The sequence below is a fragment of the Grampus griseus genome, assembly GCF_964374135.1.
Source record: "Grampus griseus genome assembly, chromosome: 3".
NCBI lineage: Eukaryota > Metazoa > Chordata > Mammalia > Artiodactyla > Delphinidae > Grampus > Grampus griseus.
Window position 1 is genome coordinate 159,637,728 of NC_139019.1, and position 28,000 is coordinate 159,665,727.

The 28,000-nt window shown below is 44.6% G+C and overlaps 1 protein-coding gene across 14 annotated transcripts in view; it reads right to left on the reverse strand.

The window, feature by feature from the left end:
- EPS15L1 (epidermal growth factor receptor pathway substrate 15 like 1) overlaps positions 1–28,000 on the reverse strand; it is a 101,023-nt gene that overhangs the window by 64,513 nt on the left and 8,510 nt on the right. For 10 of the 14 annotated variants that reach the window (XR_014296602.1, XM_082652579.1, XM_082652584.1 and 7 more), the window contains exons 2-7: positions 13,421–13,462; positions 13,133–13,222; positions 12,621–12,668; positions 10,887–10,982; positions 10,118–10,180; positions 2,600–2,725 (exon numbers count right to left, since the gene is read on the reverse strand). Coding sequence is in view for 13 of the 14 variants with exons in the window: in XM_082652579.1 (XP_082508705.1) it covers positions 2,600–2,725; positions 10,118–10,180; positions 10,887–10,982; positions 12,621–12,668; positions 13,133–13,222; positions 13,421–13,462 (465 nt within the window). In the remaining variant the exon portion in view is untranslated. The remainder of the gene's footprint in view (positions 1–2,599; positions 2,726–10,117; positions 10,181–10,886; positions 10,983–12,620; positions 12,669–13,132; positions 13,223–13,420; positions 13,463–28,000) is intronic. The other 4 variants (XM_082652585.1, XM_082652575.1, XM_082652583.1 and 1 more) reach the window with 4 other exon arrangements.

A 28,000-nucleotide genomic window follows, 5' to 3' on the forward strand; every position in this document is an offset into this window, starting at 1 on the left:
CCCACCTCACCCTGCTGACGGCATCCAGTCCCTGTGCACATGGAGACCACTGTGCCCTTAGCTGGTCCCTCAACCCCAGCCCAGTCTCCTGGGACTCCACCTTGATCTCTAGGGACTTCAAATTGTTCGCAGTCCCCTCAAGCATATGGATGTCCTTTTAAAGGTGTCGGGCACTCGGCTGAGTGTTTTACGTCTTTGGTCTCAATTTAAGAAGCAGAATCTCAGAAGAGTAATGTTCCCCAAAATACGGCACATACAGGCCTTCCTGACTCCACAGTCCTCCCCTGCCACAGCACCACTGATATTCGGGGCCAGATCATCTCTGTGGTGGGACATCCTGTGCATTATAGGATACTGAGAAGCAACCATGACCTCAACCTACCTGATATCAGTAACACCCAACCCAGGTGGGACAAGCAAAAATGTCTCCAGGTACTGCTCTACATCCCCCGGGGGTAGAACCGCCTGGTGAGAATATCAGCAGTACTCAGCGTGCCAGGCTGCCTCTGCTCATGCTGTTTTGTGCCTGGCCTTCTCAACCCATCATCTGCAACCTGTTCCTTCCCTCTAAAGGCTACAACCCAGGGGCACCTACTCTAGGCAGCCTTCCCTGCCTGCCCTGTACCCCTCTGCTTCCCTGCCTGCCCTGTACCCCTCTGCTCTCCCTCCTCTGGGGGAGGCTTTCAGGAACCTCCCCCTCTACCATTGTCCCCAGCAAGCAGAACTGTGATTATCAGGGAGGCAATGGTTGGGCAGGGGAGGGAAGCACCAGGGAAGAGTGCAGGCTCTGGGGACCACCAGGACCTCATTCCCTTCTCCATGCAACCCTGAGCGACTAACCAGCCACTCTGAAGGACCCCCATTTCCTCACATGGAAAATGGAAGTGACACCATTCATAACAAAGTAGTTGCAAGTACCTGGTGACTTCATTCCTGCAAAGCGCTAGAATAGGATCTAGCACATACTAAGCCCTCAATAAATACCAAGATCTTAACTATTACTTACTTATTTGATCTCCTGGACTGTATTTAATTTCATCCCCATTTTCCCAGTGCTCAGTACAAAGCTGGCCCAGAGCAGACTCCGAAAAATGCTTCTGAATGACTAAATGGATGCATAATGCGTGGGTACAGGGATGCACAGGTGAATGAGTGGGTGCACAGATGCAAGGATGGATGCCTGAGTGCATTGATACAACCACAGATGGATGGGTGCATGGACACGGATGCATGCATGGGTGTGAATGCACGCATGCATGGATGGGTGCGTGAATGTGGATGCATGCATGGATGGATGGGTGCATGGACATGGATGCATGCATACCGACGCATGCGTGCATGAACGCGTGCACGTGTGGGTTGATGCTTGGAGGGAGGGAGAGACCGAGAGAGGAGTAGATGAGAAGTGACCCCTGTGGACAAGACCTGGAGCCAAGGTAGAAGATCTGCAGAACTCACCCTTCCTAGCCGTAGCTCCCTTTCTAATAAAGCACACTCCACCTCTGTTGATCTCTTTGTCTTGTTCAGGATTTGGCTCTACAACATTATTACACCCAACTTTCAGGTATTTTGAAGAACTGTCACACTGTGCAGGAGCAGATCACCCCATCCTGCCTCATAAAGACCACTGGTGATCAGCGTGGGTCCCCATCACAGGCCTCCGTCTACACCACACCACAGCCAAAAAGAAGACAAAGGGATCTGTGAGATCTCCTTTCTTAGTGGCCTCATTTCAAAACAAAGTCCTATCTGGATCCTATCAAATGGGCCAGTATCTGCAAAAGTGATATTCAAACAGGAAAATTATTAGGTGAATCCAAGTGGGTAGGAATTTGCACCCTTCCCCATGGTTCTACCAAATGTCATGAGCCAGACCCACAGGCGTGGCCTGGGGCAGCAGGGACCATGCTCCACCCTCCTGCTCTAGGTCTGCACCTGCCACACCAGCAATTCCATCCAGAGAGATGACAACATCCATCCCCTCTCAACCCAGAGCGGGAAACTCAGCACAGAGATAGCCATGCAGAACTGGGCTTTGTGCACAGAGCAAACATGAGGGGCCATAACGCAAACCCATTAGAAGGAAAACAGTCTGGTTTAGAAACCTGTACCTAAAAAACTTGTATTTAATAGGAACAAAACTGAGGCTTTTTTTTAAATAAAAATGGGGGGAATGCATAAAATTTTATCTAAACTTGCAGCAGAATTGAAAGTACCTTTACCTTAGGTTCCTAGGCAGGAAAAAACAAAAATTAAAAATAGAAAAGAAATACAGACATATATGCCCATACTCTTCCCCTAGAAGCACAATGCAGAGGGGGAAATCACAGTCTGGGTTTGAGTCCCAGCTCTGCCTGCCCCGAGCCCTGGGTAGTGAGTGCACTTCTCAGGCTGCTCCCCATGTGTGCTGGGGAGCCTCTGTGAGCTGCACCCTGTGAGGCCCCAAGCCAGCCCAACTGCAGCAATTGCTCCACCCATGTTGGCTCTTATGAAACCCAACACTGCATGGCTGTGCAGCAAGGCCTCGAAGTGTCCGTGGGGGGTGAGCATGGGGCTGACTGGATTCAGCAGCAGTGCCCGGTGTGAGAGAACCACTTACCCTACCCAGGACATCAAGAGGCAGCTTTGAGTTCATGAGGACTGGCTTGACTTTGTCTCCAGAAAGCAAACCACTGATGGGTAAGAGGCTTTCAAAAATTCCATCAAATTTTGCCTTTTCTTCTACCTAGTTGGAAAGAAACAGCCTGAGTGAAAAAGTGTGAGAGTCCAAAATGAGCCCTGGCCTGAAGCTGATTGAAAATGGGCAAGGACACAGTGCTGGGCTCACCTAAGAGTACACGACTGTCCTACTGCACTTCCAGAGTGAACTCTAGCCAGAAGGATACAGTCCTCTGGTGACTATGGATGTGGTGGCCAAGATCAACAGGGGAGAGAGGAGCTGGGCTTCACTCTCTGCCACAGGGGATGCCTGGGAGACCAAGGTCATTCCTACCTACCTCCTAGCTCACTAGGATGAGAAAGATGAAAGAACGAAGAACGAAATCTGGATATCAATCCATAGAACTTAAACAACTAAAGAACCAAATATAAAAATAAACCAAAGATGTAAGCAACTAATTATCAAAATCAACTTTAAGCATAAGAAGTCCTCTGTGTCTGACAATAAAAAATAAATAAATAATAAAGCTCCTCAGGAACAGAGTGAAGGGCTGGGCAGGGTTTGCAATGCAGAATAGCAGCCTCTACCATTCTGAAATACAAAATGCGGGCAGCATGTAAAGGGAGCTGTCAGTGAGGAGGGTCTGGGCAGGGGCCTCCAGTCTGCCCTCCTATGGAAATAAAGCCTGTGGCAAGGGGAAGTGAGGATATGGCAAACCTCTCACCACTCTGACCACAAGCTGGGGCCACTGGGAGCCCTAGGAAAATACTCTCGACAAGTGTCCATCAATGGAACAATGGATAAACAAAATGGTCCATCCATACAATGGAACATTATTCAGCCATTAAAAGGAATAAAACACTGATGCACACTACAATATGGATGAACCATAAAAACATTAGGCAGAATGAAATAAGTCAGTTACAAAAACATAAATGTTCTATGACTCCACTTACATGAGGTTCCTAAAGTACTCAGGTTAATAAACAGAAAGTAGCATGGTGGGTGCCATGGGTTGGGGGAGGGGGAATGGAAAGTTAGTGTTTAATGGGGACAGAGTTTTATTCTGCAAGATGAAAACGTTCTAGAGATGGACAGTGGTGATGGTTACACAACAACGTGAATGTGTCTAACACTACTGAACTATACACTTAAAAATGGTTAAGATGGACCTCTAGGACAACTTCAAGCATACTAACATTCACATCATAAGGGTCCCAGAAGGAGAAGAGAGAGAGAAAGGGACAGTGAGCTTATTTCAAGAAATAGCTGAAAATTTCCATAACCTGGGGAAGAAAACAGATATCCAGGTCCAGGAAGCACAGAAAGTTCCAAATAAGATGAATCCAAAGAGGTCCACACCAAGGCATCATGATTAAAATGGCAAAAATTAAAGATAAAGAGAGAATCTTAAAAGCAACAACATAAAAGTAAGTAGTTACATACAAGCAAAGTCCCATAAAACTCTGCTGACTTTTCAGCAGAAATTTTACAGGCCAGAAGGAACCGGCACAATATATTCAAAGTGCTGAAAGAAAAAACTTACAACCGAGAATACTCTCTACTGAGCAAGATTATCATTCAGATTTGAAGGATAAATAAAGAGTTTTACAGACAAGCAAAAGTAAGAGTTCAGTACCACTAAACAAGCCTTATGAGAAACGCTAGAGATTTCTCTAAGTGGAAAAGAAAAGGCTACAACTAGAAACAAGAAAATTATGAAAGGAAAAAAATCTCATTGGTAAAGGCAAACATACAGTAAAGGTAGGGATCAACCACTTATAAAGCTAGTAGGAACGTTAAAAGACCAGCAGTAAAATCATCTATTTCTACAATAAGTAGTTAAGAAAAACACAAAATAAGAAGATGCAAAATACGATGTCAAAAACAAAATGTGGTGAGGGGAAGTAAAAATGTACGATTGTTAGAATGCGTTCTAAATCTAAGAGAGCATCAACTTAAAATACTCACCTATGCATACGTTGTTATACATGAACCTCATGGTAACCACAAACCAAAAACCTATAATGGATCTACATAGACACAAAAGAGAAAAGCATCCAAACATAACACTAAAGAAAGTCACCATATCACAAGGGAAAAGAGCGAAGAAAAAAGGAACTCAGACTTCCCTGGTGGCGCAGTGGTTAAGAATCCGACTGCCAATGCAGGGGACATGGGTTTGAGCCCTGGTCTGGGAAAGATCCCACCCCACGGAGCAACTAAGCCCGTGCGCCACAACTACTGAGCCTGCGCTCTAGAGCCCATGAGCCACAACTACTGAGCCCGTGTGCCACAACCACTGAAGCCCACGTGCCTAAAGCCCGTGCTCCACAACAAGAGAAGCCACCACAATGAGAAGCCCGTGCACCACAACGAAGAGTAGCCCCCGCTCGCCGCAACTAGAGAAAGCCCACGTGCAGCAAGGAAGACCCAACGCAGCCAAAAATGAATAAATAAATTTAATTTTAAAAAAATGGGAATAACACCACCAAGAATTAGAAAAGCATGCATTTAAAAAAAAGAAAAAAAGGAACAACAATAATAAAACTACCAAAACGAACTGAAAATAATGAACAAAATGGCAATAAGTACATACCTATCAATGACTACTTTAAATGTAAATGGACTAAATGCTCCAATCAAAAAACATGGAGTGGCTGGATGGATAAAAAACAAGACCCATCTATATGCTGCCTTTAAGAGACTTCAGATCTAAAGACACACACAGACTGAAAATGAGGGGTTAGAAAATGATATTCCACACAAATGGAAATGAAAAGAAAGCTGGGGTAGCAATATTTACATCAGACAAAAGAACTGTAAAACAAAGACTGTAACAAAAGACAAAGAAGGGCATTACATAATGATAAAGGGGTCAATCCAACAAGAAGATATAACAATTGTAAACACAGATATGCACCCAACATAGAAGCACCAAAATACCTAAAGCAAATATTAACATAAAGGGAAAAATTGACAGTAATACAATAATAATTGGGAATTTTAATACCCCACTTACATCAATAGATCATCTAAACAGAAAATCAATAAGGAAAGAATGGCCTTAAGTGATACATTAGATCAGATGAAATTAATAGATATATATATAGAACATTCCATCCCAAAACAGCAAAATACACATTCAAGTGCACGTCGGACATTCTCCAGGACAGATCACACACTACAGCACAAAGCAAGTCTCAATAAATTTAAGACTGGAATCGTATCAGTCTTTCTGACCACAACAGTATGAGACTAGAAATCAACTACAGGAAAAAAACTGCAAAAAACACAAACACATGCATTCTAAACAATATGTTACTAAACAACCAATGGGTCACTGAAGACATCAAAGAGAAAATCAAAAAATACCTGGAGATAAATGAAAATGGAAACAAAGTGATCCAAATTCTGTGGTATACTATTGTAAATCAACTATATTCCAGTAAAATTTAAATATTTTTTAAAAAATCTATGGTATACAGCAAAAGCAGTTCTAAGAGGGAGTTTATAGTGCTACAAGCCTACCTAAGGAAACAAGAAAAATCTCAAACAATCTAACCTTACACCAAAAGATACTAGAAAAAGAAAAACAAACAAAACCCAAAGTTAGTAGAAGGAAGGAAATAATAAAGATCAAAGCAGTAATAAATGAAAAAGAGACCAAAAGGACAATATAAAAGATCAATGAAAGTAAGAGCTGGTTCTTTGAAAAGATAAACAAAATTGATAAGCCTTTAGCCAGACTCATCAAGGAAAAAAAAAAAGGGGGGCCTAAATAAATAAAATCAGAAATAAAACAGGAGAAATTATAATTGACATCACAGAAATACAAAGGATAATAGGGGATTACTATGAACAATTATATGCCAACAAATTGGAAAACTTAGAAGACATGGATAAATTGCTAGAAATGTATACTCTCCCAAGACTGAATTAGGAAGAAATAGAAAATGTGAACAGACCGATTACCAGTAATGAAACTGAATTAGTAATTTTAAAAACTCCCAACAAAGTCCAGGAACCAGACAAATTCTACGAAACATTTAAAGAAGAGTTAACACCTATCCTTCTCAAACTACCGCAAAAAATTTAAGAGGCAGGAAAGCTTCCAAACTCATTCGACAAGGCCAGCATCACCCTGATACCAAAACCAGACAAAGAAAATTACAGGCCAATATCACTGATGAATATGGATGCAAAAATCCTCAATAAAATATTAGCAAACCAAATTCAACAATACATTAAAAGGATCATACACCATGATCAAGTGGAATTTATTCCAGGGATGCAAGGATGGGTTCAATATCAATAGCATAACATTAACAAATTGAAGAATAAAGATCATATGATCATCTCAATAGATGCAGTAAAAGCTTTTGACAAAATTCAGCATCCATTTGAGATAAAAACTCTCCAGAAAGTGGGTAGAGAAGGAACATAATTCAACATAATAATGGCCATATATGATAAGCCCACAGCAAACATTATACTCAATGGTGAAAGGCTGAAAGCATTTCCTCTAAGATCAGGAACAAGACAAGGATGCCCCCACTCTTGCTACTTTTCTTCAATATAGTATTGGAAGTCCTAGATGCAGCAATCAGACAAGAAATAAAAGGAATCCAAATTGGAAAAGAAGAAGTAAAACTGTCCCTGTTTGCAGATGACATGATACTATACATAGAAAATCCTCAAGACACCACCAAAAAAATACCAGAGCTCATCAATGAATTTGTTGCAGGATGCAACCTATACAGAATTCTGTTGCATTTCTGTACACTAACAACGAACTATCAGAAAGAGAAATTAAAGAAACAATCCCATTTACAGTTGCATCAAAAACTATAAAATATCTAAGAATAAATCTAACTAAGGAGGTAAAAGATCTATACTCAGAAAACTGCAAGACACTGATGAAAGAAACTGAAGACAACACAAACTGATGGAAAGATATATCGTGCTCATGGATTGGAAGAATTAATATTGTTAAAATGACCATACTACCCAAGGCAATCTACAGATTCAATGCAATCCCTATCAAAATACCAATGACATTTTTCAAAGAATGAGAACAAATAATTTTAAAATTTGTATTAAATACAAAGGACTCCAAATAGACAAAACAATCTTGAGAAAGAACAGAGCTGGAGATATCAAGCTCCCTAACTGATGTTACAGAACTACAGTAATCAAAACAGTAGAGTACTGGCACAAAAAACAGACACAAAGATCAATGGAACAGAACAGAGAGCCCAGAAATAAACCTATGCACTTATGGTCAGTTAATCTAAGACAAAGGAGACAAAAATAGACAATGGAGAAACAACAATGTCTTCAATAAGTGGTACTGGGAAAACTGGACAGCTACATGTGAAAGAATGAAATTAGAACATTTTCTTACACCACATAAAAAAATAAGCTCAAAATGGATTAAAGACCTAAATGTAAGACCAGAAACCAGAAAACTCCTAGAAGAAAACATAGGCAGAACACTCTTTGACATAAATCATAGCAATATTTTTTTTGGATCTGTCTCCTAAAGCAAAGGAAACAAAAGCAAAAATAAAGAAATGGGACCTAATTAAACTTAAAAGCTTTTGCACGGCAAAGAAAACCACCAACAAAATGAAAAGACAGCCTACTGAATGGGAGAAAAGATTTACAAATGATTTATCTGATAAGGGGTTAATATCTAAAAATATACAAAGAACTCATTCAACTCAATATCAAAAAACAACCTGAAAAAATGGGCAGAGGATCTGAACAGACATGTTTCCAAGGAAGACATACAGGGCTTCCCTGGTGGCACAGTGGTTAAGAATCCGCCTGCCAATGCAGGAGACACAGGTTCGATCCCTGGCCGGGAAGATCCCACATGCCGTGGAGCAACTAAGCCCGTGCGCCACAACTACTGAGGCTGCACTCTAGAGCCCATGCTCTGCAACAAGTGAAGCCACGACAATGAGAAGCCCGCACACCGTAACGGAGAGTAGCCCCTGCTTGCCTCACCTAGAGAAAGCCCATGTGCAGCAACGAAGACCCAACACAGCCAAAAATAAAAATTTTTTTTAAAAAAGGTAGTGAACTTTATATTATGTGTATTTTACCACAATTTTTAAAAAAAAGAGAAAAAACAAATCAGAGCACAAGCAGACACTGTGTACTCGAGTCACCATAAGCAATGAGAATCCCAACTCCCTGCATCCGCCTGGAGTGTGGAACTCTCCCTGGATCTGTCAGACTCGCTGGCTCAGGCTTCAGGAAGCCCAGGAACTTCCACCACAGAAAAGAACATTAACACTTGTCACCGTTTCTCTGAATGGACTGCAAAGCTCTCTGCCCCACCACAGTGCCATTCCTGCCCCAACTCCCCTCTCCAAGGCCTCACAGGCTCCTCAGCCGCCAGCTCTTCTCTTGAGGCCTCAACACAGTTCCTGCCAGAAAGGGGCCGAAACGGTTCAAGGAATAATAAGATCCCTTTGGCACCATTTTCACAACAAAGCAGCTGCTTTTCAAAGTAGGCGCCGTGCAATTGGACTACAGAGAAAGAAATCCTTCGGCACTGCAGCAACATGCTTGATTGCTCACAAAGGCAACTTCCTGACCCCTCAGTCACCTGAGGCCTCTTCCTGCCCTGTCCCTGCACCTGACCTCTCCCATATAAACCCTTTCAAGGAGGGAACACACCAACCCCATAAAAATGGACAAAAAAGCACTTGGGGCTGGGGGGTGGGTGAGGGGTGTCTATTTCATAGCAGGACTGCTATTAATGTCAGTATTTAAACCAGATAAAAGTGAGGAAATGTGACAACCCGCTCACAGTGAGTTGGGAGGAGGTCTTATTACTGGGAGACTGTCTCCAAGCCATACACAAGTTGCCTTCTGGAGTAAATTCCGCACTTATTAGGAGACACTACTCGTTTTTCTTTCTAGAAGCAGTAACACAGCTCTACAGCCACAACATCCTGTCCTAAAAAGAACACATTAAGTGTTGAGAGAAGCTTTTCAAAAAGCAATAGGAGCAAAACAGAAAGGAAAGAATTATAACACATAAACTGGCTGGAAATAACGAAGAAAGCTACGAAGCCATCCTGGAAGTCTTCATGCTTGAGAGTTCTCACAATTTCTCCTTTTATCCTGATTAACCAACCCAAGCAGCAAAACCACAGAACATGACCTAGAAATACGAGATTTCAACTGTAAACATTTCAGAGTCCAACATCTGAAACTTAGCTAACTGCCTTAGGAGGCAACACCCAATTATAGGAAAAGGGGATAGATAGCCTTTGCAAAGACTCTAATTTGGAAAAGTATTTTGTCCAACTTCTGTGGCATACTCACTCTGAAACAGAGTGGATGATACAATCGTCCTATGAAATGTTCTGAACGTCATAAATGGCTAAACGACTGCATGTGAAAGACAGCCGAGGGGCACCTTCCCCGGTCACTTACCCTCACAGCCCAATGGGCCTCTGCAGAAGGCGGCGTGACCATCAAAGGGCTGCTGGTGTCGTGCTGAGGAGAAAGAGGTACATTGCACTGTAGCTGGCACAGAATTCTACTACTGGAGGATGTGTTCACTATAAGGGTACACATTTCAAAGTGCTTTCAAAATGGAGAAAAACCTCAAAAAGTTAAACACAGGATTACCATATAACTCAGCAATTCTACTCCTAGGTATAGACCCAAAAGAACTGAAAACAGGTGTGCAAACAATTCCTTGTGCATGAATTATTATGTCCACCAACAGACGAATGGATAAACAAAATGGGGTAGACCGCACAATGCAATCTTATTCAGCAACGAAAAGGAATGAAGTACTGACACATGCTACAATGTGGATGAACCTTGAAAACATTATGCTGAAAGAAGCCAGCTGTATGACTCTATAAAATGTCCAGAACAGGCAAATGCATAGAGACAGAAAGCAGATTAGTGGCTGCCAAGGGTTGGGGGAGGGGGAAATAGGGAATGATTATTTAATGGGTGTAGAGTTTTCTTTTGGGGTGACGAAAATATTCTGACCAGTTAGAAGTGATGGTTACCATAATATTGTGAATGCACTAAATGTCACCCAATTGTTCATTTTTAAACAGTTAATTTTAGATTATGTAAATTTCCCTGCAATTAAAAAAAAAATTAAAAAGAGGGAGAGAGAAAACATGGATAGATAAATAGATGATATTAGAAGAACGTGAACTTGAAGGATTTTGACACTTACAAACTTAGGCGGCGGCATGTTCAAATTCAGATTGCTCAAGGTAACTTCGTGGCCGCTCTGTGCACAGGCCACTAGTCTCAGTGCAACATAGAAACCCTGCAAATCCAAAAAAGGGGGAGGCGTAAACCCCACCCAGCTGGCAGCGGCAGTGGCAGAGCTGTCTGCAGCAGTGGGCTTTGGGGAAAGAGGGATTTCAGTTTACTTCAACAAGGAAGACCACATGTGAGCAAGTCACTTACAGTGTTGAGCAGAACTGGTCTCACCCTGGGAGCACTGTTTAAATGAATATGCTAAAATGGACTTAGCCCATTGCTTTCTGAACACCGTAAAATTTCAAATAAATGTATTTTCAAATAAATGTATTTTCAAAAATAATCTCAACATGTAGGAAATGCTAGATTGTAAAAGTAGCAGACTGCAGTTTAAGAGTCTAAAGGATGGTTCAAATATGTGTTGACTTTTTAAAAATGGTTTGAAATAGACACAGTTGTTTGGGAATTGACACTCGCGATTCCCTGGGATGCCCCTGGCCTCACTGAACAGAGCATCTCCTACTCACCCTCCCTACTCCCCAATGGCCTGACGTGGACTTCACTTCCCACATAAGGACAAAGGACCTGAACCAGGCCAGCAGGGGCCTTGGCTCCTCCTCGCCCTCCTCCTAACCCAGAACTGGCCATGCCACAGTCTTAGTGGACTCGTGTGGCATCACCTAGTTTTTTTTTAATTGATCAACGGGCCTAAGAACATGGACTCTTTTTAAAACTGTAAACACAATTATGGTTTTAAAAACTTCTTCAAAGAGATGAGCACTAGAGCAGCTTTTCTCAAGCTGATGTCTACAGAATGCCCGTGTAGAGTGTAGAGAAATGGGGACATTAGTAAGGTTAGAAGAACTGCATTAAGCAAAGTTAACAGGGCTCTCTTACACAAAGATCCTCAGAACCCTTAACACCCAGATGTGTACTGTGAATCTCAAGCGAGGGAGGAAAAGCTAACGGTGCTTTCCCGACGGGTCGGATCACGGACAGTGAGACACCAGGAACAACATCCCTTGGAATATAGTTTGGGGAAAGACTGAACTAAATTAAAATATGACCACTTAAAAATCATAAGTACTATAACATTCCATTTATAGAACATTCTCAAAATGACAAAATTATGTCAGAGAAGGAACCAGTGGTTGCCAGGGGTCAGGGTGTGACTACCAATGGGCTGCATGAGGGAGACTCTGGGGTCTGAGAATGTTCTGATTCTGACTGTTGTGATGGTTACGTGAATCTATGCAAGTGATGAAATTACATAGAACTATATACGACAGAAACAAAAACCACAAGAAAGTGCAGGTATCAATAAAACTGGTCAGCTCTGAGTCAGGCTTCTGAGCAGTGTGGTTTGGTGAGAGCTGGGAAATGATACACGGGAACTCACTGAACTATTTTTTGCAACTTCCATCAGAGTCTGAAGTTATTTCAAAATAAAACGTTTTGAAAACATTTCAACTGCTTGTAAGCACACAAAATATTACCAGATACGCTAACCATGAAAGATGGCTCCAAGAGTTCAAAAGACTTTTATTTCAAAATGAAACCTTCCCGTTTTAACAGTCTGATGTCCGCACTTATGACCAGTAATACTTGTCAGTGGAGACAACGAGGAAGGAAGTGGAGAGGTGACCCGGCCTGGGGGCTCTGGCCCAGCCCCTCCACTTGCTCTGTGTATACGGGTATATACCTGTTTGTCCAAGAACCCTTTACCTTCTGGGTCGGCCAAGTCCCATATCTGTGGAAACACAAAAATGCTCGTGAGTGCGACCGCTGATCATTGACTGTTTAATCACAAAACAGGAGCCACCATCGCTACATGTGGGCCTTATGTATACGCCACAGCAGCCACAGACTCAGAACAGGTGAATAGCTTTCACCCCTCCCTCCCCCCAGGGGCACACAGCGGTCAGTGGCAGAGCCCAGAGAACACCCAGGTACACCTGGCTCCAAGGCCAACATAAATCCATAGCTATCAAGATCCCAAGAGCACTCAGGCCTCTTGTCTGCTATGCAAGCAAAGGGTGGCAGTAGCCATCAGAGCACTTGGATCTACCAATTACAGACCCGAGACGCTCACAATGGCCAGCTCACTTCCAAGGGAAGTACAGACCGCATGAAGAGGGGTCTGCACAGGCCGGCCTTCACCTGCCGGGGGAGCCCTGAGGGCGGCCACAGAAATCGCTATCATTCATCACATACCTTCCCAAGGATAATGTCTGAGAGCCCAGACTTCTTTAGAAAAAGTGCAGCTTCACTCGCCCCAACTCGCCCTGTGTATGCTGGGTCTACCTGGAATTGGGGAGCAACACTTGAGACAAGGCTTCAGCAACAGAGCAGCAGGTAAAAGCATTACCCATGACACTGGCTGCTAGCTGATAATTTGGAAACAGAAAGGGACGAAAGGCCTTACTGGGCTGCAATTCACAGCTGTGGTTTCTGAGTCACTCACTCTAATTTCAATCCAAAAAGACACTAGTGAAAACTTACCTGCTTGTAATAAGATTCATATAATGGATTTCCAGTGGGAATCTGTAAACAAAACCACAGATATTGGTCAAAGGTGGACACAAAACCCTTCTAAAAAAAAGTGTCCCTCAATTCTGTTATCACTAAAATACACAATAATGAAAATCAAAATTTATGCACTTTAAACGTGCTCTATACGTAGACTGTAGTTTATTTTCAGAGATAACACACTTAACTCGATTTAGAAAAAGGAAATGTTAATGCTCTTAAATAATCCCGATTCCAACACAAACAACACAGTCGTTCAGGAAGGAGCAGCAGACCAGAGCCATTTTCTATTCACTGACCGATGGGATTTCGGTGTGTCCAGGAGCTCAGAGGGAAAAGACACCCTTATCCTTTGAGATCGTTCTCTGGCTCCGGAACCAGAACAGGAGTTTCTGCACATCATCATGAATCACCAGTCACAGAAGCTTCAGACTGGTTTCCCTGCTCCAGGTCTCATCCCCACCCATCTCGTCCTCCACCAGCCGCCCACCCAAGGGCTGCGCAAAAACCACTGACCAGCCCCGGCCGCCAGGAGCGAGCTGGCCAGTGACTGCTCCCACAATGACAGGCAGGAAGTTCAAAATCCTCAGCTTGGCACCGAAGACACTCCGTGTTCCAGACATTCCAGATTCCCCAAGATGTCGCTGTTCAGAGAAGGTAACCACCCAGTCTAGGATCAAGCGGCAAATTGAGGCCACGCCTGGATTCAGCCTGGTTGGCGGCCAAACCCTCACACATCCCACCGTGTCACGGTCTCTCTTCCCAACCTCAGCAAGCCACCCGCCAGTGGGGAGGAGGGGATCTGCAGGAGTATGCCAGCAGGGGTAGGAATTCAGCAGCCACTAAGATGTTAGCTGTAAAGGCTTACACGTGTTGGTCTTTTACCTCATGACGGGAAAAAAGCAGGACATGGCTAACTTGCCGTTGATTTAGTGAGCAAGAAAAGTGAAGAAGACACCATTATGCTTAATCTTATGAAGAACTGGTGTGTAAACAGGTAAAGAGAAGAATGCCAGGAAAAATGAGTACCAGATGAGAGGCGGGATGACAGTGTTTATTTTAAAAGTCTTTGAATGCTGTTGTGCAACTTTTCATAATGAATAAAACTGGGGGGAGGCGGGTTCCCTTCAGTTACAATCACTGATTTGAACCAGCCCAACACTTGCATTCCGCTGTGCTGTAAAAAGTCATTTCAGGTTAAAAATAATGCCCAGATTACAGTCAGCTCCTCTGGAGGATGCCAACACCTGCAAATGCAGAAAGAAGCGAAAGTACAAGAACACCAGCAAGAGAGAAGGAAAACAGAAGGAAAAGAGCAAAAAGATCTGAAAGGCAGCAGAGGAAAGTCAAAAAAAAAAAAGAAAAACGGGAAAAGAAAGAGGGAAATCCTGAAAAGGCAGAAAAAGCTAAAAAACTAGGCAGAACAATGTGAAAAAGCAAGAAAGGAGGGTAAAGGCCAATGGCTTGAGAAACAAAAGGCGACAACACCAATAAGAAGAAATGAGAGCTAAGTGGGGAATTCCCTGGTGGTCCAGTTGTTAGGACTCTGCGCTTTCACTGCCGTACTAAGATCCTGCAAGCCACATGGCGCAGCCAAAAATAAAAAAGAGCTAAATGTACAGCTACAGCAGCTCCCTGGAGGGAGGGTTCCTCCTGCCCTGGGCCCCTGTGTATACCGTCCTGGGGGAGGCTGTCGCCTTTAGCTTCTTATGACTTAGATGGCAATGTCCACCATCACACCCTGTTTGATCTCCAGGGTTTAAAACCCCACATGAACTCATACAACTCAAAAGTAAAAAAACAAACAACCCAATTAAAAAATAGGCAGAGCATCTGAACAGACATTTTTCCAAAGAAGACATACAGATGGCCAACAGGTATGTGAAAAGATGCTCAACACCACTAATCATCAGGGAAATGCAAATCAAAACTACACTATCTCACCTCACACCTGTTAGAATGGCTAGCATCAGAAAGATAAGAAATAACAAAGTGTTGGAGAGGGCGTGGAGAAAAGGGAACCCTTGCACACTGTTGGTGGAAATGCAAATGGGTACAGCTGCTATGAAAACAGTATGGAGGTTCTTCAAAAAGTTAAAAACAGAACTACCATATGATCCAGCAATTTCATTTTTGGGTATTTATCCAAAGGAAACGAAAACACTAAGAAAAACAAACAAACAAACAACAACTCCATGTTCACTGCAGCATTATTTACAATAGCCAAGCATGAAAGCAACCTAAATATTTACTCATCAATGGATGAACAGATAAAGAAACTGTGGTGTGTACACACACACACACTCATGCACACAGAGGAATATTATTCAGTCATTAAAAAGAAGGAAATCTTGTCATTTGTGACAATGTGAATGAACCCTGAAGACATTATGCTAAGTGAAATAAGTTAAACAGGGAAAGACAGATACTGGATGATCTCACTTATATGTGGAATCTAAAAAACAAAAACAAGAAACCAAACTCACAGATACAGAGAACAGATGGGTGGTTGCCAGAGATGGGAATAGGGGGTAGGTGAAATGGGTAGAGGTGGTCAAAAGGTGCAAACTTCCAGTTATAAAATAAGTCATGAGATATAATGTACAGCATGGTTAATATAGTCAATAATACTGTACTGTATACTGAAAGTTGCTAAGAGTAGATCTTAAAAGTTCTCATCACAAGAAAAGAGATTTTATAACTATATGGTGATGCATGTTAAGTACTGTGATCATTTCACAACGTGTATAAATAGCAAATCATTACATCGTACACCTGAAACTAATATAATGTTATATGTCAACCATAACCTCAATTTAAAATAATTAACTAATTAAAATTAAAAAAGCTCTGCATGCTTTCAAAACACATCTCCCCGGAGAAGTAAGGCTGAAAGAGGAAGCAAAGTCAGGCAGGCTGTTGTCATCTATCAGTAAAGGTAACCGTGCTGGGTCTAGATAGCACATCCTGTGCCCCGGCTCATGGAAATGGAATGCAGAGACCCTAGGGACCCCCACCTTGACAAAGGTCCCCTTCCTGCCAGCAATCAGAGAGGCACGGGTCTGAAATGCATTTCCAGTGGGATTTTTTTAAGATCTCATGGTAAGCAAGAGAGAGGTTTCCAAGCTACTACGATTCCAATGAAAAAAAGTTACGATATTTGGAGCATAGATGGTTAATAACTGTCTCAAACTTCCCAAACGCTTCTGAACTAGATCCATAATTAAGAGGAACAAGACCCCAAATAGTCCAGAAAAGGCTCTGAAGCCCCAGGCCCAAAGCTTGGACCATCGATGCTAAGGGCTCATCCTACAGACAGTCTATGGCCAAGTGTTGATCCCAAATGACCCACAACTAACGGAAAACCACAGAATATGCCTCACCCATTCCTCTCTAAGTACAGGAATCAATTTGGGTAACCTGGGACAGTGACAGCAGTGAAAGGTTCTGATTTAATTACACATACCTCAGGCACTACATAAGCAGAAGGGGGAGTAAAGGGAGAACACCAACAGATCTAATGGCACTTCCTCTTACCACACTACTTCCTCCTGGCGACAGCGGAGTCACACCTGCAAGCTGCCCAATACACCGTTGCAACAGAGCTGAGGATGAATGCTGCTAAGGCCTCGAGTCCCCAGGTGACAGGCAGAGACCTTGGACACAAACAGCTTGTTGGTACAGGCAGCCGCTCTGCTGGGACAGAGCCCCCTGAGAGCTGAGAGTGGGCACCAGAGCTGCCCACCTCTGCCTAACCCCAAAGCGAGCCCAGAGGACAGGCCAGGGGACAAGGCCTTCAGTGTAAGAGGCTGCAGACAGCTCTGAGATGGCTTCAAGAACGGATGGAGCCGGCCCAGGAGGGTGTTCTCCTCCACCAGCCCACTGTGCTAAGACGCCATCTTTGACTCTGAATTATTCATTGAAGTTCAATATAACTTTCAATTTGATCTTTCAGTTGATCTCCTAAAATACTAAGAAAAGTTCCTGTGGCCTCTTCGCTCTAACCTCCACCCCAGAGGCAACCTACAAATGGGGAGACTGGGAGGGCAGCACATCAGGGAACATCCTTCTGCTGGGAGGCCTTTAAACTCCACAGTTCATGCAAGTGTGCGCAATTTTAATGCTGGAGAAAACCAGCTTGAGATGAGGAACACAGCAGTACTACTTTGGAGGGGAAACCCTGAGGACTGGGGTTCTGGCCACACCTAACCCTCTCAGGATTGAGTCCATCCAGCTCTCTGATTCCTGCTTTCATCCATGGGCGGGAGCTCTTATGCAAAACAAAGCAATGATCGCTGGCCTTGCTTGTTTCAAAATGACATTTGTAAAGCAAATTAATTTTCATTTTAAAACTTTTAGAAAAGTATAATGCCTTGTTCTGATAAATAGTGGATCACATTTACTGAGCCTCACTATTTTCTATCCTGTACCTCATTTAATTGTCCCAAACAATGCTATGGGCAGGTACTACTGTTCGTCCCAATTTATGGGTGAGGAGACTGAGGTTACCTTGCTCAGGGTCACACAGCCAAGGAGTGACGGAGCCAGAGGAGACCCAGGCCATGTGGCACTAACCTACTCTGCACCCTGCAAAAACAGCCCAGGCATGACAGAGCCAGACACAGGGCCACTGCACAGCCTCCCGTGCATGCTCACCTAAGAAAAGGCAAAACACGTGATTATGTCATGGTACATTTTATTCAACAGACATGGTCAAAGTGCAAGACTTGACTTAAGCATATGAACTAACTTGAAAACCAGCGCAGCCTGCCATTTCCTCAGGAAAACTGAGACCCCATAACGGCTGTGTTTTTCAAAGCTGTTGCCAAGTTTTGCAGGAAGTTAGGCACTTTACACCAAAAGACATCCCTGTCTGAGTTCCTCCTTGGAAAGCAAGATGCTGACTCAAAAACAAGGCTAGAGAAGTGCTCACTTGATAATCCTTGCACTTCGCCTTCCACTTAGAGATAGTTCCCCTCACTATTTGCACAACCATTACCTTGGCGGTGCGCACGGCCCTCCAGGCAGGCCGGACCACATTCTGCAGGTAAGGAAACCGGGACATAACTCAGTAGCACTCAAAGAGCATCAGCAAAAACTGGGGCATCCTGAACCTCCCTGAAACTGACAGCTCACTCCAACTGCCAGATGAGAAGTTTCTAAGCCAGAGCTAAGGTGAACACTGCCGAGAGAACTGAGACATGAGAAAGAGCTTTCATAAATCCTGAAGAAAAAGACATCCCAATTTAAAAATGAGCAAAGGATAAGAAAAAGGTGATTCTGAAAGAAGAGATGCAGCAAAGTTAGGGGAGATGTTCAATTTAGGTACAGCAAAATAGAATGAAATGCCAGTTGTTTGCTATCAGGTTGGCAAAGTCAAAGAGAGGTGCCATGCAGGGTTGGCAAAGGTGGCAACACATCTTGGGCCCTGCCAGTGGGAAAATATACTGAGTGGAATGGCCTTCTGGAGGCCAAAGCAACAACATGTGATAAGCAGGCTTATCACATGTTAAGCCTGATACGCAGGCTTAACATGATTCTTTGTTGATACAGATAAGATTACTCTAAAATTTATACAGAAAGGCAAAGGAGTTAAAACAATGTTGAAAAAGAATAAAGTGGGAGGAATCAGTCTACTCAATTCCAAGGCTTGCTATAAAACTACAGTAATTACGACAGTGTGGCAGTGATGGAGGAAAGACACGTAGAACCATGGAACAGAACAGTGAGCCCAGGAACAAACCCACACAGATGCTCCCAGTTGACTTCTGACAAAGGTGCAAAAGCCACTCAGGAGGAAAGAGGCCTGTTCCACAAATGGTGCTGGAGCAACTAGCCATCCATTGGAAGAGAATGAGCCTGGAGACCTAAGTCTCACACTTTTTACAAAATTAATTCCAAGTGGATCATGGACGTAAATGTAAAACTATAAAACTTTTAGGAAAAAACAGGAGAAAGGGGCTTCCCTGGTGGCACAGTGGTTGAGAATCTGCCTGCTAATGCAGGGGACACGGGTTCAAGCCCTGGTCTGGGAGGATCCCACATGCCACGGAGCAACTGGGTCCGTGAGCCACAACTACTGAGCCTGCGTGTCTAGAGCCTGTGCTCCGCAACAAGAGAGGCCGCGATAGTGAGAGGCCCAAGAACCGCGATGAAGAGTGGCCCCAGGGCTTCCCTGGTGGCGCAGTGGTTGAGTCCGCCTGCCGATGCAGGGAACGCGGGTTTGTGCCCCGGTCCAGGAAGATCCCACATGCCATGGAGTGGCTGGGCCCGTGAGCCATGGCCACTGAGCCTGAGCGTCTGGAGCCTGTGCTCCACAACAGGAGAGGCCACAACAGTGAGAGGCCCACGTACCACAAAAAAAAAAAAAAAGAAAAAAAAAGAGCGGCCCCTGCTTGCCACAACTAGAGAAAGCCCTCGCACAGAAACGAAGACCCAACACAGCAAAAATAAATTAATTAATTAATATTAAAAAAACAGAGGAGAAAATATTCAGGATCAGGGGCTGGGCAAAGAGTTCAGACTTGCCACCAAAAACCTGATTCATAAGGAAAAAAAATTGATAAACTGGACCTCATCAAAATTTAAAATGTTTGATCTACAAAAGACCCTGATAAGAGGATGCAGAGACAAGCTACAGATTAGAAGGAAATACAGCTGACCCTTGAACAATGTGGGGGTTAGGGGTGCCCACCCTCCACACAGTCAAAAATCCGAGTGTAACTTATAGTCAGCCCTCCATATACAGTTCCTCTGTACCTGCAGTTCCACATCTATGGAGTCAACCAACCTCAGATCAAGTAGTACTGTAGTACACATTTACTGAAAAATAAAAAAATAAATTTTTTTTAAATAAAGAAAAAAGAAAAGAAAAAATTCACATATAAGTGGACCTGCACAGTTCAAACCTGTGTTGTTCAAATGTCAACTGTATTTGCCAATCACATATCCAACAAAGGACTAGTATCTGCAATACATAAAGAACTCTCAAAATTTAACAACAAAAAAGGAAACAATCCAATGAGAATAGGAGCATAAGACATGAACAATTCACCAAAGAGGATATACAGATGGCAAATAACCACATGAAAAGATGGCCAGCATATCGTTAGCTAGGAAATGTAAATTAAAAACCACTGTGACAGGGAACTATATTCAATATACTGTAATAACTGATAATGGAAAAGAACCTGAAAAGTTACACATATAACTGAATCATTTTGCTGTACACCTGAAACTAACATATTATAAATCAACTATATTTCAATTAAAAAAAAATTGTCTTGAAAAACCACAGTGAGAGGCCACCACACACCTATTGGAATGGCTAAAACAAGAAATAGTGACACCGGGACTTCCCTGGTGGCACAGTGGTTAAGAGTCCGCTTGCCAATGCAGGAGACATGGGTTCAAGCCCTGGTCCAGGAAGATTCCACATGCCACGGAGCAACTAAGCCCATGCACCACAACTACTGAGGCTGCACTCTAGAGCCCGTGACCCACAACTACTGAGCCCACGTGCCACAACTACTGAAGCCCGTGCACCTAGAGCCCATGCTCCACAACAAGAGAAGCCATTGCAACGAGAAGCCCACGCACTGCAACAAAGAATAGCCCCTGCTCACTGCAACTAGAGAAAGCCCGCGTGCAGCAACAAAGACCCAACGCCCAAAGCAGCCAAAAAAAAAAAAAAGAATCCACCTGCCAAGGCAGGGGACACAGGTTCGAGCCCTGGTCCAGGAAGATCCCACATGCCATGGAGCAACTAAGCCCGTGCACCACAACTACTGAGCCTGCGCTCTAGAGCCCGCAAGCCACAACTACTGAGCCCACGTGCCACAACTACTGAAGCCTGCATGCCTAGAGCCCGTGCTCCACAGCAAGAGAAGCCACCGCAATGAGAAGCCCATGCACCACAACGAAGAGTAGCTCCCACTCGCAGCAACTGGAGAAAGCCTGTGCACAGCGATGAAGACCCAACGCGGCCAAAAATAAGAATAAATAAATAAATAAATTTATTTAAAAAAAAAGAATTGGTGACACTGGTAAGCATGCAGAGAAACTGGATCACTCATACGGAGCTTGTGGGAATGTAAAAAGGTACAACTACTCTGGAAAACAGCTTGGCAGATTAAAAAAAAAAAAACTAAACTAAACATGCAACTATCACAGGACCCAGCAACTGTCCTGGGCATTCATCCAGAGAAATGAAGACTTAAGTTCACAGAACATCCTGTACTCAAATGTTTAGTGCAGCTTTATTCATAATCGCCCAAAACTGAAGCACGCCAGATCTCCTTCAATGGGTAACTGCTTCAATGAACCGTGGTCCCACAGCACCATGGAATACTACTTGGCTATGAAAAGGAATCAACTACGGATATACACAACAACCCAGGAGACTCTCCAGAGGATTATACTGAGTGAAAAAGGCCAATCTCCAAAGGTTACATACTGTATGATTCCACTGTACATTATTAAAATGCTGAAATTATACAAATGAACAGATTAGTGGTTGCCAAGGATCAGAAAGGAATGAGATGGGAGGGAAGTGGGTGTGGCTGTAAAAGGGCAACTAGAGAGATCCCTGTGGGGATGGAACTGTTCTGCATCTGACTGTAGCAATGTCAATGTTTTGGTTAGGATGGTGTCCTACAGATTTGCAAAATATTACCACTGGAGAAAACCAGATAAAGAATACACAGGATCTCTCTGCATCATTGTTTTTTAACAATTGCATGTGAATCTACAATTACCTCAAAATTTTAAAAATTAAAAAAAAAAAGACTCAGGAGATCTCACAACCAAACACAAGGTGATATTTTTAGATAATCACGGAAATTTGAATATGGACTGGGTATCAGATTATTATTAATTAAGCTGTGGTATGGCACTGTGGTAATGTAAAAGAAAACAGTCTCAGCTACTAGAAGTGCATATTGAAATATGATTTCTAAGATGAAAAACACTTGGGTAAAGACATTTGCAAAACGTTGGCATCTGTTGTGAACGGGTGGTGAGTACATAGGAGTTATTAAACTCTTCCCTCTACTTGTAGTGTGCTTAAAATTTTACATAATTAAAGACGAACATGTGATGTGTTTCTGCTCTGGCAAGGATTTTAATGGTACAAGCTGCTTCAGGTTTAAGTGTGATAAATGAAAAGTAGCTTTATCACTGGCAGGATCGTGCTTTTGTCAAATGATAAAAACCAGAATTTCTTTAGGCCTTCCCGATACTCTAGGGTCTCCTCCTGGGATTCTGTAATGATCAGATATGCAGGAAGGCAGAAGGGCAAGAGGGTTGGATCAGTTTGCCCTTCTTCAGGGCGGGACTGCAGGTGACAGTAAAGGACTGGAAATAGTCAAGAACTAGTTAAGCCAATAATGAACTGCTGTCTCCTTGGGACAGAATACCACAAAGCGGTAAAAATGGCACAGGCAGAACGTTTACGATGTTTGCTCAAGTGAAAAGGGAGGGCCCAAATCAGCACGCAGTTATGACCTGGCTGGTAAGCACACAGTGATCACATCCACTTGGATCTAAACCTGGCAGGACGGACACCACATGTGTACAGTGATTCCTACTTGTGAACTGGTTGCCTCTCCCGGCTTTCTGAGTGCTCCAGTGATCCACGTTAGCACACACTGCTTTTTGTAAATAGGACAGAAAAAGGAAAAGAAGACGCGAAAGGAGAAGAGGGATCTGAAGGATGATACACGATTCTCCCCAGGAACCCAAATGACCGCCATGACGAAGGCCAGCTGAAGACGTGTGCCTGCCATTTGGCACAGAATGCAGGGCCTCCCTCCGAGCCACGCAGAACTCAGGGCCTGCAGTGGGGACGTGACACGGGGGAGTTCTCCTAAAAGGAGAACCAAGGAGCAAGAGAACCACAACTGAAAGTCTAGACACACAATGAGGCATCAATGTGAACAAGCCAGGCAGGGGTAGTTTAGGGTGAGACGCCATCTGGAAGAACACAGAATCAAGGTGTGAAAGCTTCCATGCTCCAGGAGTCCAGCACTCTCAATCCCATCTACCGGAAACAGAAGTGAGGAAGGAACAAAAGTCACTGGAGGCAGCCTTCCTGCTCCAACACACTGCCCTGCACAGGATGCCGGACCAGGCAGAAATGGCAGACGCAATGACATGACAGGTCTGCACACCCCTTGCTGAGAGGTCAGAACATCATCCTGTCCTTCTGAAGGCGACCTGAGCAGACGCGCTTGTGAAGGTGAACTGAGTATGCACTCAGCTACTCGGATCGGGTGACAGGAGGGAGGGGAGGAAGCTAGGGAGAGACTGCCATCGTCCTCCAGGAGAATGAGGCCCAAAGCCATCCACGATGCGGAAACACGCAGATGAGAGGGGGCTGTTCCCCCTTGAACATTTTTCTCTGGGATGTCCCTATGGGACGTCGAGGTGGAAATCTCTTTTCCATTCCAGCAGTATCTATGGAGTGCCTGCCTGGTCCCAGGCACTGGCCTCCATGGGGTGCAACAGTGAATAAGGGGACCACGCCCCCACCCCAGCCTCTCGGAACTCCTGGTCTGGAGGAGAATGTCATTAGACATGACAACACACACAGCGGGCTGTAAGTGCTATGAGGAAAAGACAGGATGGAGGGCGACTCTGTAGCCCACAGACACCCACCTGTGAGGGCAGGGAGACGGCGGCTACACTGCTGAGCCTGCCCGAGGGGACACGAGACAACCAACAGGCTGAGGAGCACCCCCACACGGATGCACTGGGGGAAGACAGGCCCACAACGGAGAAAGGAGGTGCCGTTGGCAAGAAAACACCAAGGGAGTGGGGTCCTGTGGGGACCAGAGGATGGGCACAGAGAGAGGGGTACAGGGTTGAGTACGGCCATGCAGAGGAACAGGTGGATGGCACTGGAAAGGGACCTTGCCCAGGCAGCGTGGGTGGGGCAGGGAGCAGATTCCAGCCAAACACTGCCGCTTAAGATCAACGTGGCCCTGGGGACTTCCCTGATGGTCCAGTGGTTAAGACTCTGTGCTTCCACTGCATGGGGCATGGGTTCGATCCCTGGTAGGGGAACTAAGATCTTGCATGCCTCGTGGAGTGCCCCCACACCAAAAAAAATTTTTTTAATTAAAAAATAAATAAATAAAAAGATCAACGTAGCCCTGGCCTCCCTGCAGGCCTCCCTAGACACCACTCTTCCAGGCATCACAGAGAACACCCCCCGCCCCATCATTTCCATTCTCTCTTTCCTTCATCCATTCGATGGACCAGGCCCTGAAGAGGCCCTGGGGAGACTCATAGGGGCGACATCTTAGCAGTAAGTGCCCCCTACACAGCAGGGCACCTACAGCCCTCCTTGAAAGCACCCGTTTCTCATGGTGCTCCCAACTTTCCCCAAGTGTGCCCCGAACCTTCCCAAAATTCCTTTTCTACATCGGCCACCCCAGGGTTCCAACAACCCTGCCATCTTCTGAGCCCTGGCCCAACATTACACGAGGACCCAGGGATCCCCAGGGCAGATCGAGTCAGCAGCTCTCTGTGCCTCCTCCCTGCTCCCCTCTGTAGGTGGCACGATCAGCCGCCCACTGCCCACTGCTCTTCCTCAGAGCCTAGGAGCCCTCTAGGCAGCAGGCACCAAGCCAAGCTCCCGGATTCCACTGTGAGCAGAAGGGCCGTCCCCGCCACCGCAGAGCAGAGCGTCACATCACGGTCTGGTCAGGGAACAAACACACAAAGGCACTGGCAAGGGCAGCACAGGAATGGAGCTTTGTTCTGCCGGGCAGGCAGGGAGGGATTAGGTAGACAGAGCAGCGAGAATGGCCTTTCAACCCCCTCCTCGCTCTGCACACACCTGTGACCAGGTCCCAGCCTCTCAGGTGGAACCTCACCTTCACCAGCTTCCCCCTCCATCCCATGTGGCACGAGGTCACGCCAAAACGAAAAGATGCTCTGTGGTTGCTGAGGGAGTGTGAAGCTCCACCCGGCCATGCTTTCGATGCACCCCAAAGCCACCTCCTGGCCCTGCCAGGTTAACTTCCCCCAAACTCACCCCTACACACACACACACACACACACACACACACACACACACGCTCACTTGCTCACAGACACACAAACAGCCGTCAAGCCCCGCCTTCCTTCCTGGTCTGGCAGATGCTCTACTGAACACACTGTGCACCTTTCACCCTTGTCTGGGCACAAACTATCCTGGGGGGAGGGGGGATCTGCCTGATGAAAGCCAGTTACCTTCCAGCCCCAGCACCAAACCCCCTGCTGTAAGACGTCGCCCAAATTCCGAGCTGAAATGAGTCCCTCTCTCCCACACTCCTAATTTATGTTAAGGCTACTGTTATGACCGGGCCCCCTCCCTACATTTCACTACTTGGGGGGTGGAGGTTTCACATTTATTCAACCCCACCCACAGCGCTGGGCCCATACCTTCAGGAAAAGTTTGTTCATGGCACAGGTGAGATTTAGATGAAACCTCGAGAGGGAGTGGGTAAGATGGGTGGAGAATGGTCAGTTCTCAGGCAGACAAAGCTCCACCCCTCGGACTTCCCTGGTGGCACAGTGGTTAAGAATCCGCCTGCCAATGCAGGGGACACGAGTCCCAGCACTGGTCCGGGAAGATCTCACATGCCGCGGAGCAACTAAGCCTGTGCACCACAACTACTGAGCCTGTGCTCTAGAGCCCACTAGCCACAGCTACTGAGCCTGTGCTCTAGAGCCCACAAGCCACAACTACTGAAGCCTGCGCTCCTAGAGCCCGTGCTCTGCAACAAGAGAAGCCACCACAATGAGAAGCCCGCACACTGCAATGAAGAGTAGCTCCCCGCTCGCTGCAACTAGAGAAAGCCCACACGCTGCAATAAAGACCCAACACAGCCAAAAATTATAATAAATAAATTTATTTATTAAAAAAAAAGCTCCACCCCTCAGAGGCAGAGTGAAAAGCTACAAAGCCTTTCAGGGCCTCAGTTTCCCCATCTGTAAAATGGAGATAATACAGTGACTGCCTTGACCATTCCTATAAAAGTATCAAATGAGAATAAGTAGGTAACTAAATGCCCATTGACAGATGAATGAATAAAGAAGATGTGGCACATATATACAATGGAATATTACTCAGTCATAAAAAGGAACGAAATTTGAGTTATTTGTAGTGAGGTGGATGGACATAGAGTCTGTCATACAGAGTGAAGTAAGTCAGAAAGAGAAAAACAAATACTGTATGCTAACACATATATATGGAATCTAGAAAAATGGTACCGATGAACCTAGTGGCAGGGCAGGAATAAAGATGCAGACGTTGAGAACGGACTTGAGGACACAGGGAGGAAAGGGAGGCTAGGACGCAGTGAGAGAGTAGCATTGACATACATACACTACCAAATGTAAAATGGATGGCCGGTGGGAAGCTGCTGCATAGCACGGGGAGATCAGCTCGGTGCTTTGTGACCACCTAGAGGGGTGGGAAAGGGAGGGTGGGAGGGAGGCTCAAGAAGGAGGGGATATGGGGATACGTGTGTGCATATGGCTTATTCACTTTGTTGTACTGGCAGAAACTAATACAACATTGTGAAGCAATTATACTCCACTGTGAAGCAATTATACTCCAGTATAAAAAAAAATCATACACTCAAAAAAAAAGAAGAATATGTAGGTAAAGCACACGCTACAAAGGGAAGCAGTTGTTATAACTATTTTTATGGTGGTTGTTATTATTGTTACTGAGACAGAAGGACAGGTTTTATCTACAAAGAATTGTCATCCTTACAGCTGGCCGTGACAAATGATCTTTTTACCAAACAATAAAATATTTCACCAAATGTTGAACACTCTATAGTACATATCGTACTCGTTTTCTCACTCAACTAGTTGGCTGAGCTGCTCCCAACACCAGGACAGAACAGTCTTTATCAGTTCTCTTAGTCTCAGTGGTTGTTTTTTTTAAACATACAATTTCACACATAGTAGGCTAAGTACATACCTATAAAAACCCACTTACAGGGTTGTGAATTAAAGAATATTTTCCGGTGGCAAAAAGGCAACAAAAAAATCAAAAAGTCAAATGCCAATAACTAAAAACTTGGCCTGAAATAAAATGCTGATTCCATGGCCTGATGTGTGAGCACCACAGTGACCCACAGGATTGCCCGATCCACTAGGCATCGTGGGTATCAGCTCATCCCTTTGGGAACCCTCTTCTCCACAGAGGTAGTGTTCAAAATGTTCAAAATGGATGTAGAGGTGCACTGAGGGCACAGAAGCCGCCCTAATCTTTATCAAAGAAGACACCCAAAGGAAGAAACATCTGTGATCACACATACCAAAGTCTATAGGGTTCTGGGACCTCCAATAGTGCCGTTTCTAGGGTGTGGGGGAATTTAGAGGGCTAATCCATCCCCAAAACTTCAGAGTCCTTGTTAAGCAGTCTCCTAAAGAGGGGCTCACTGTCAAGTTTTTTTCTTGTTTAATCTTTCCTCTTTAAAAACAGCCTGAAAGAAGATAGTTTTGTTTCTCCACTGGAAATGTAAAGTTGAAAAGCCCATCCTATGTGGG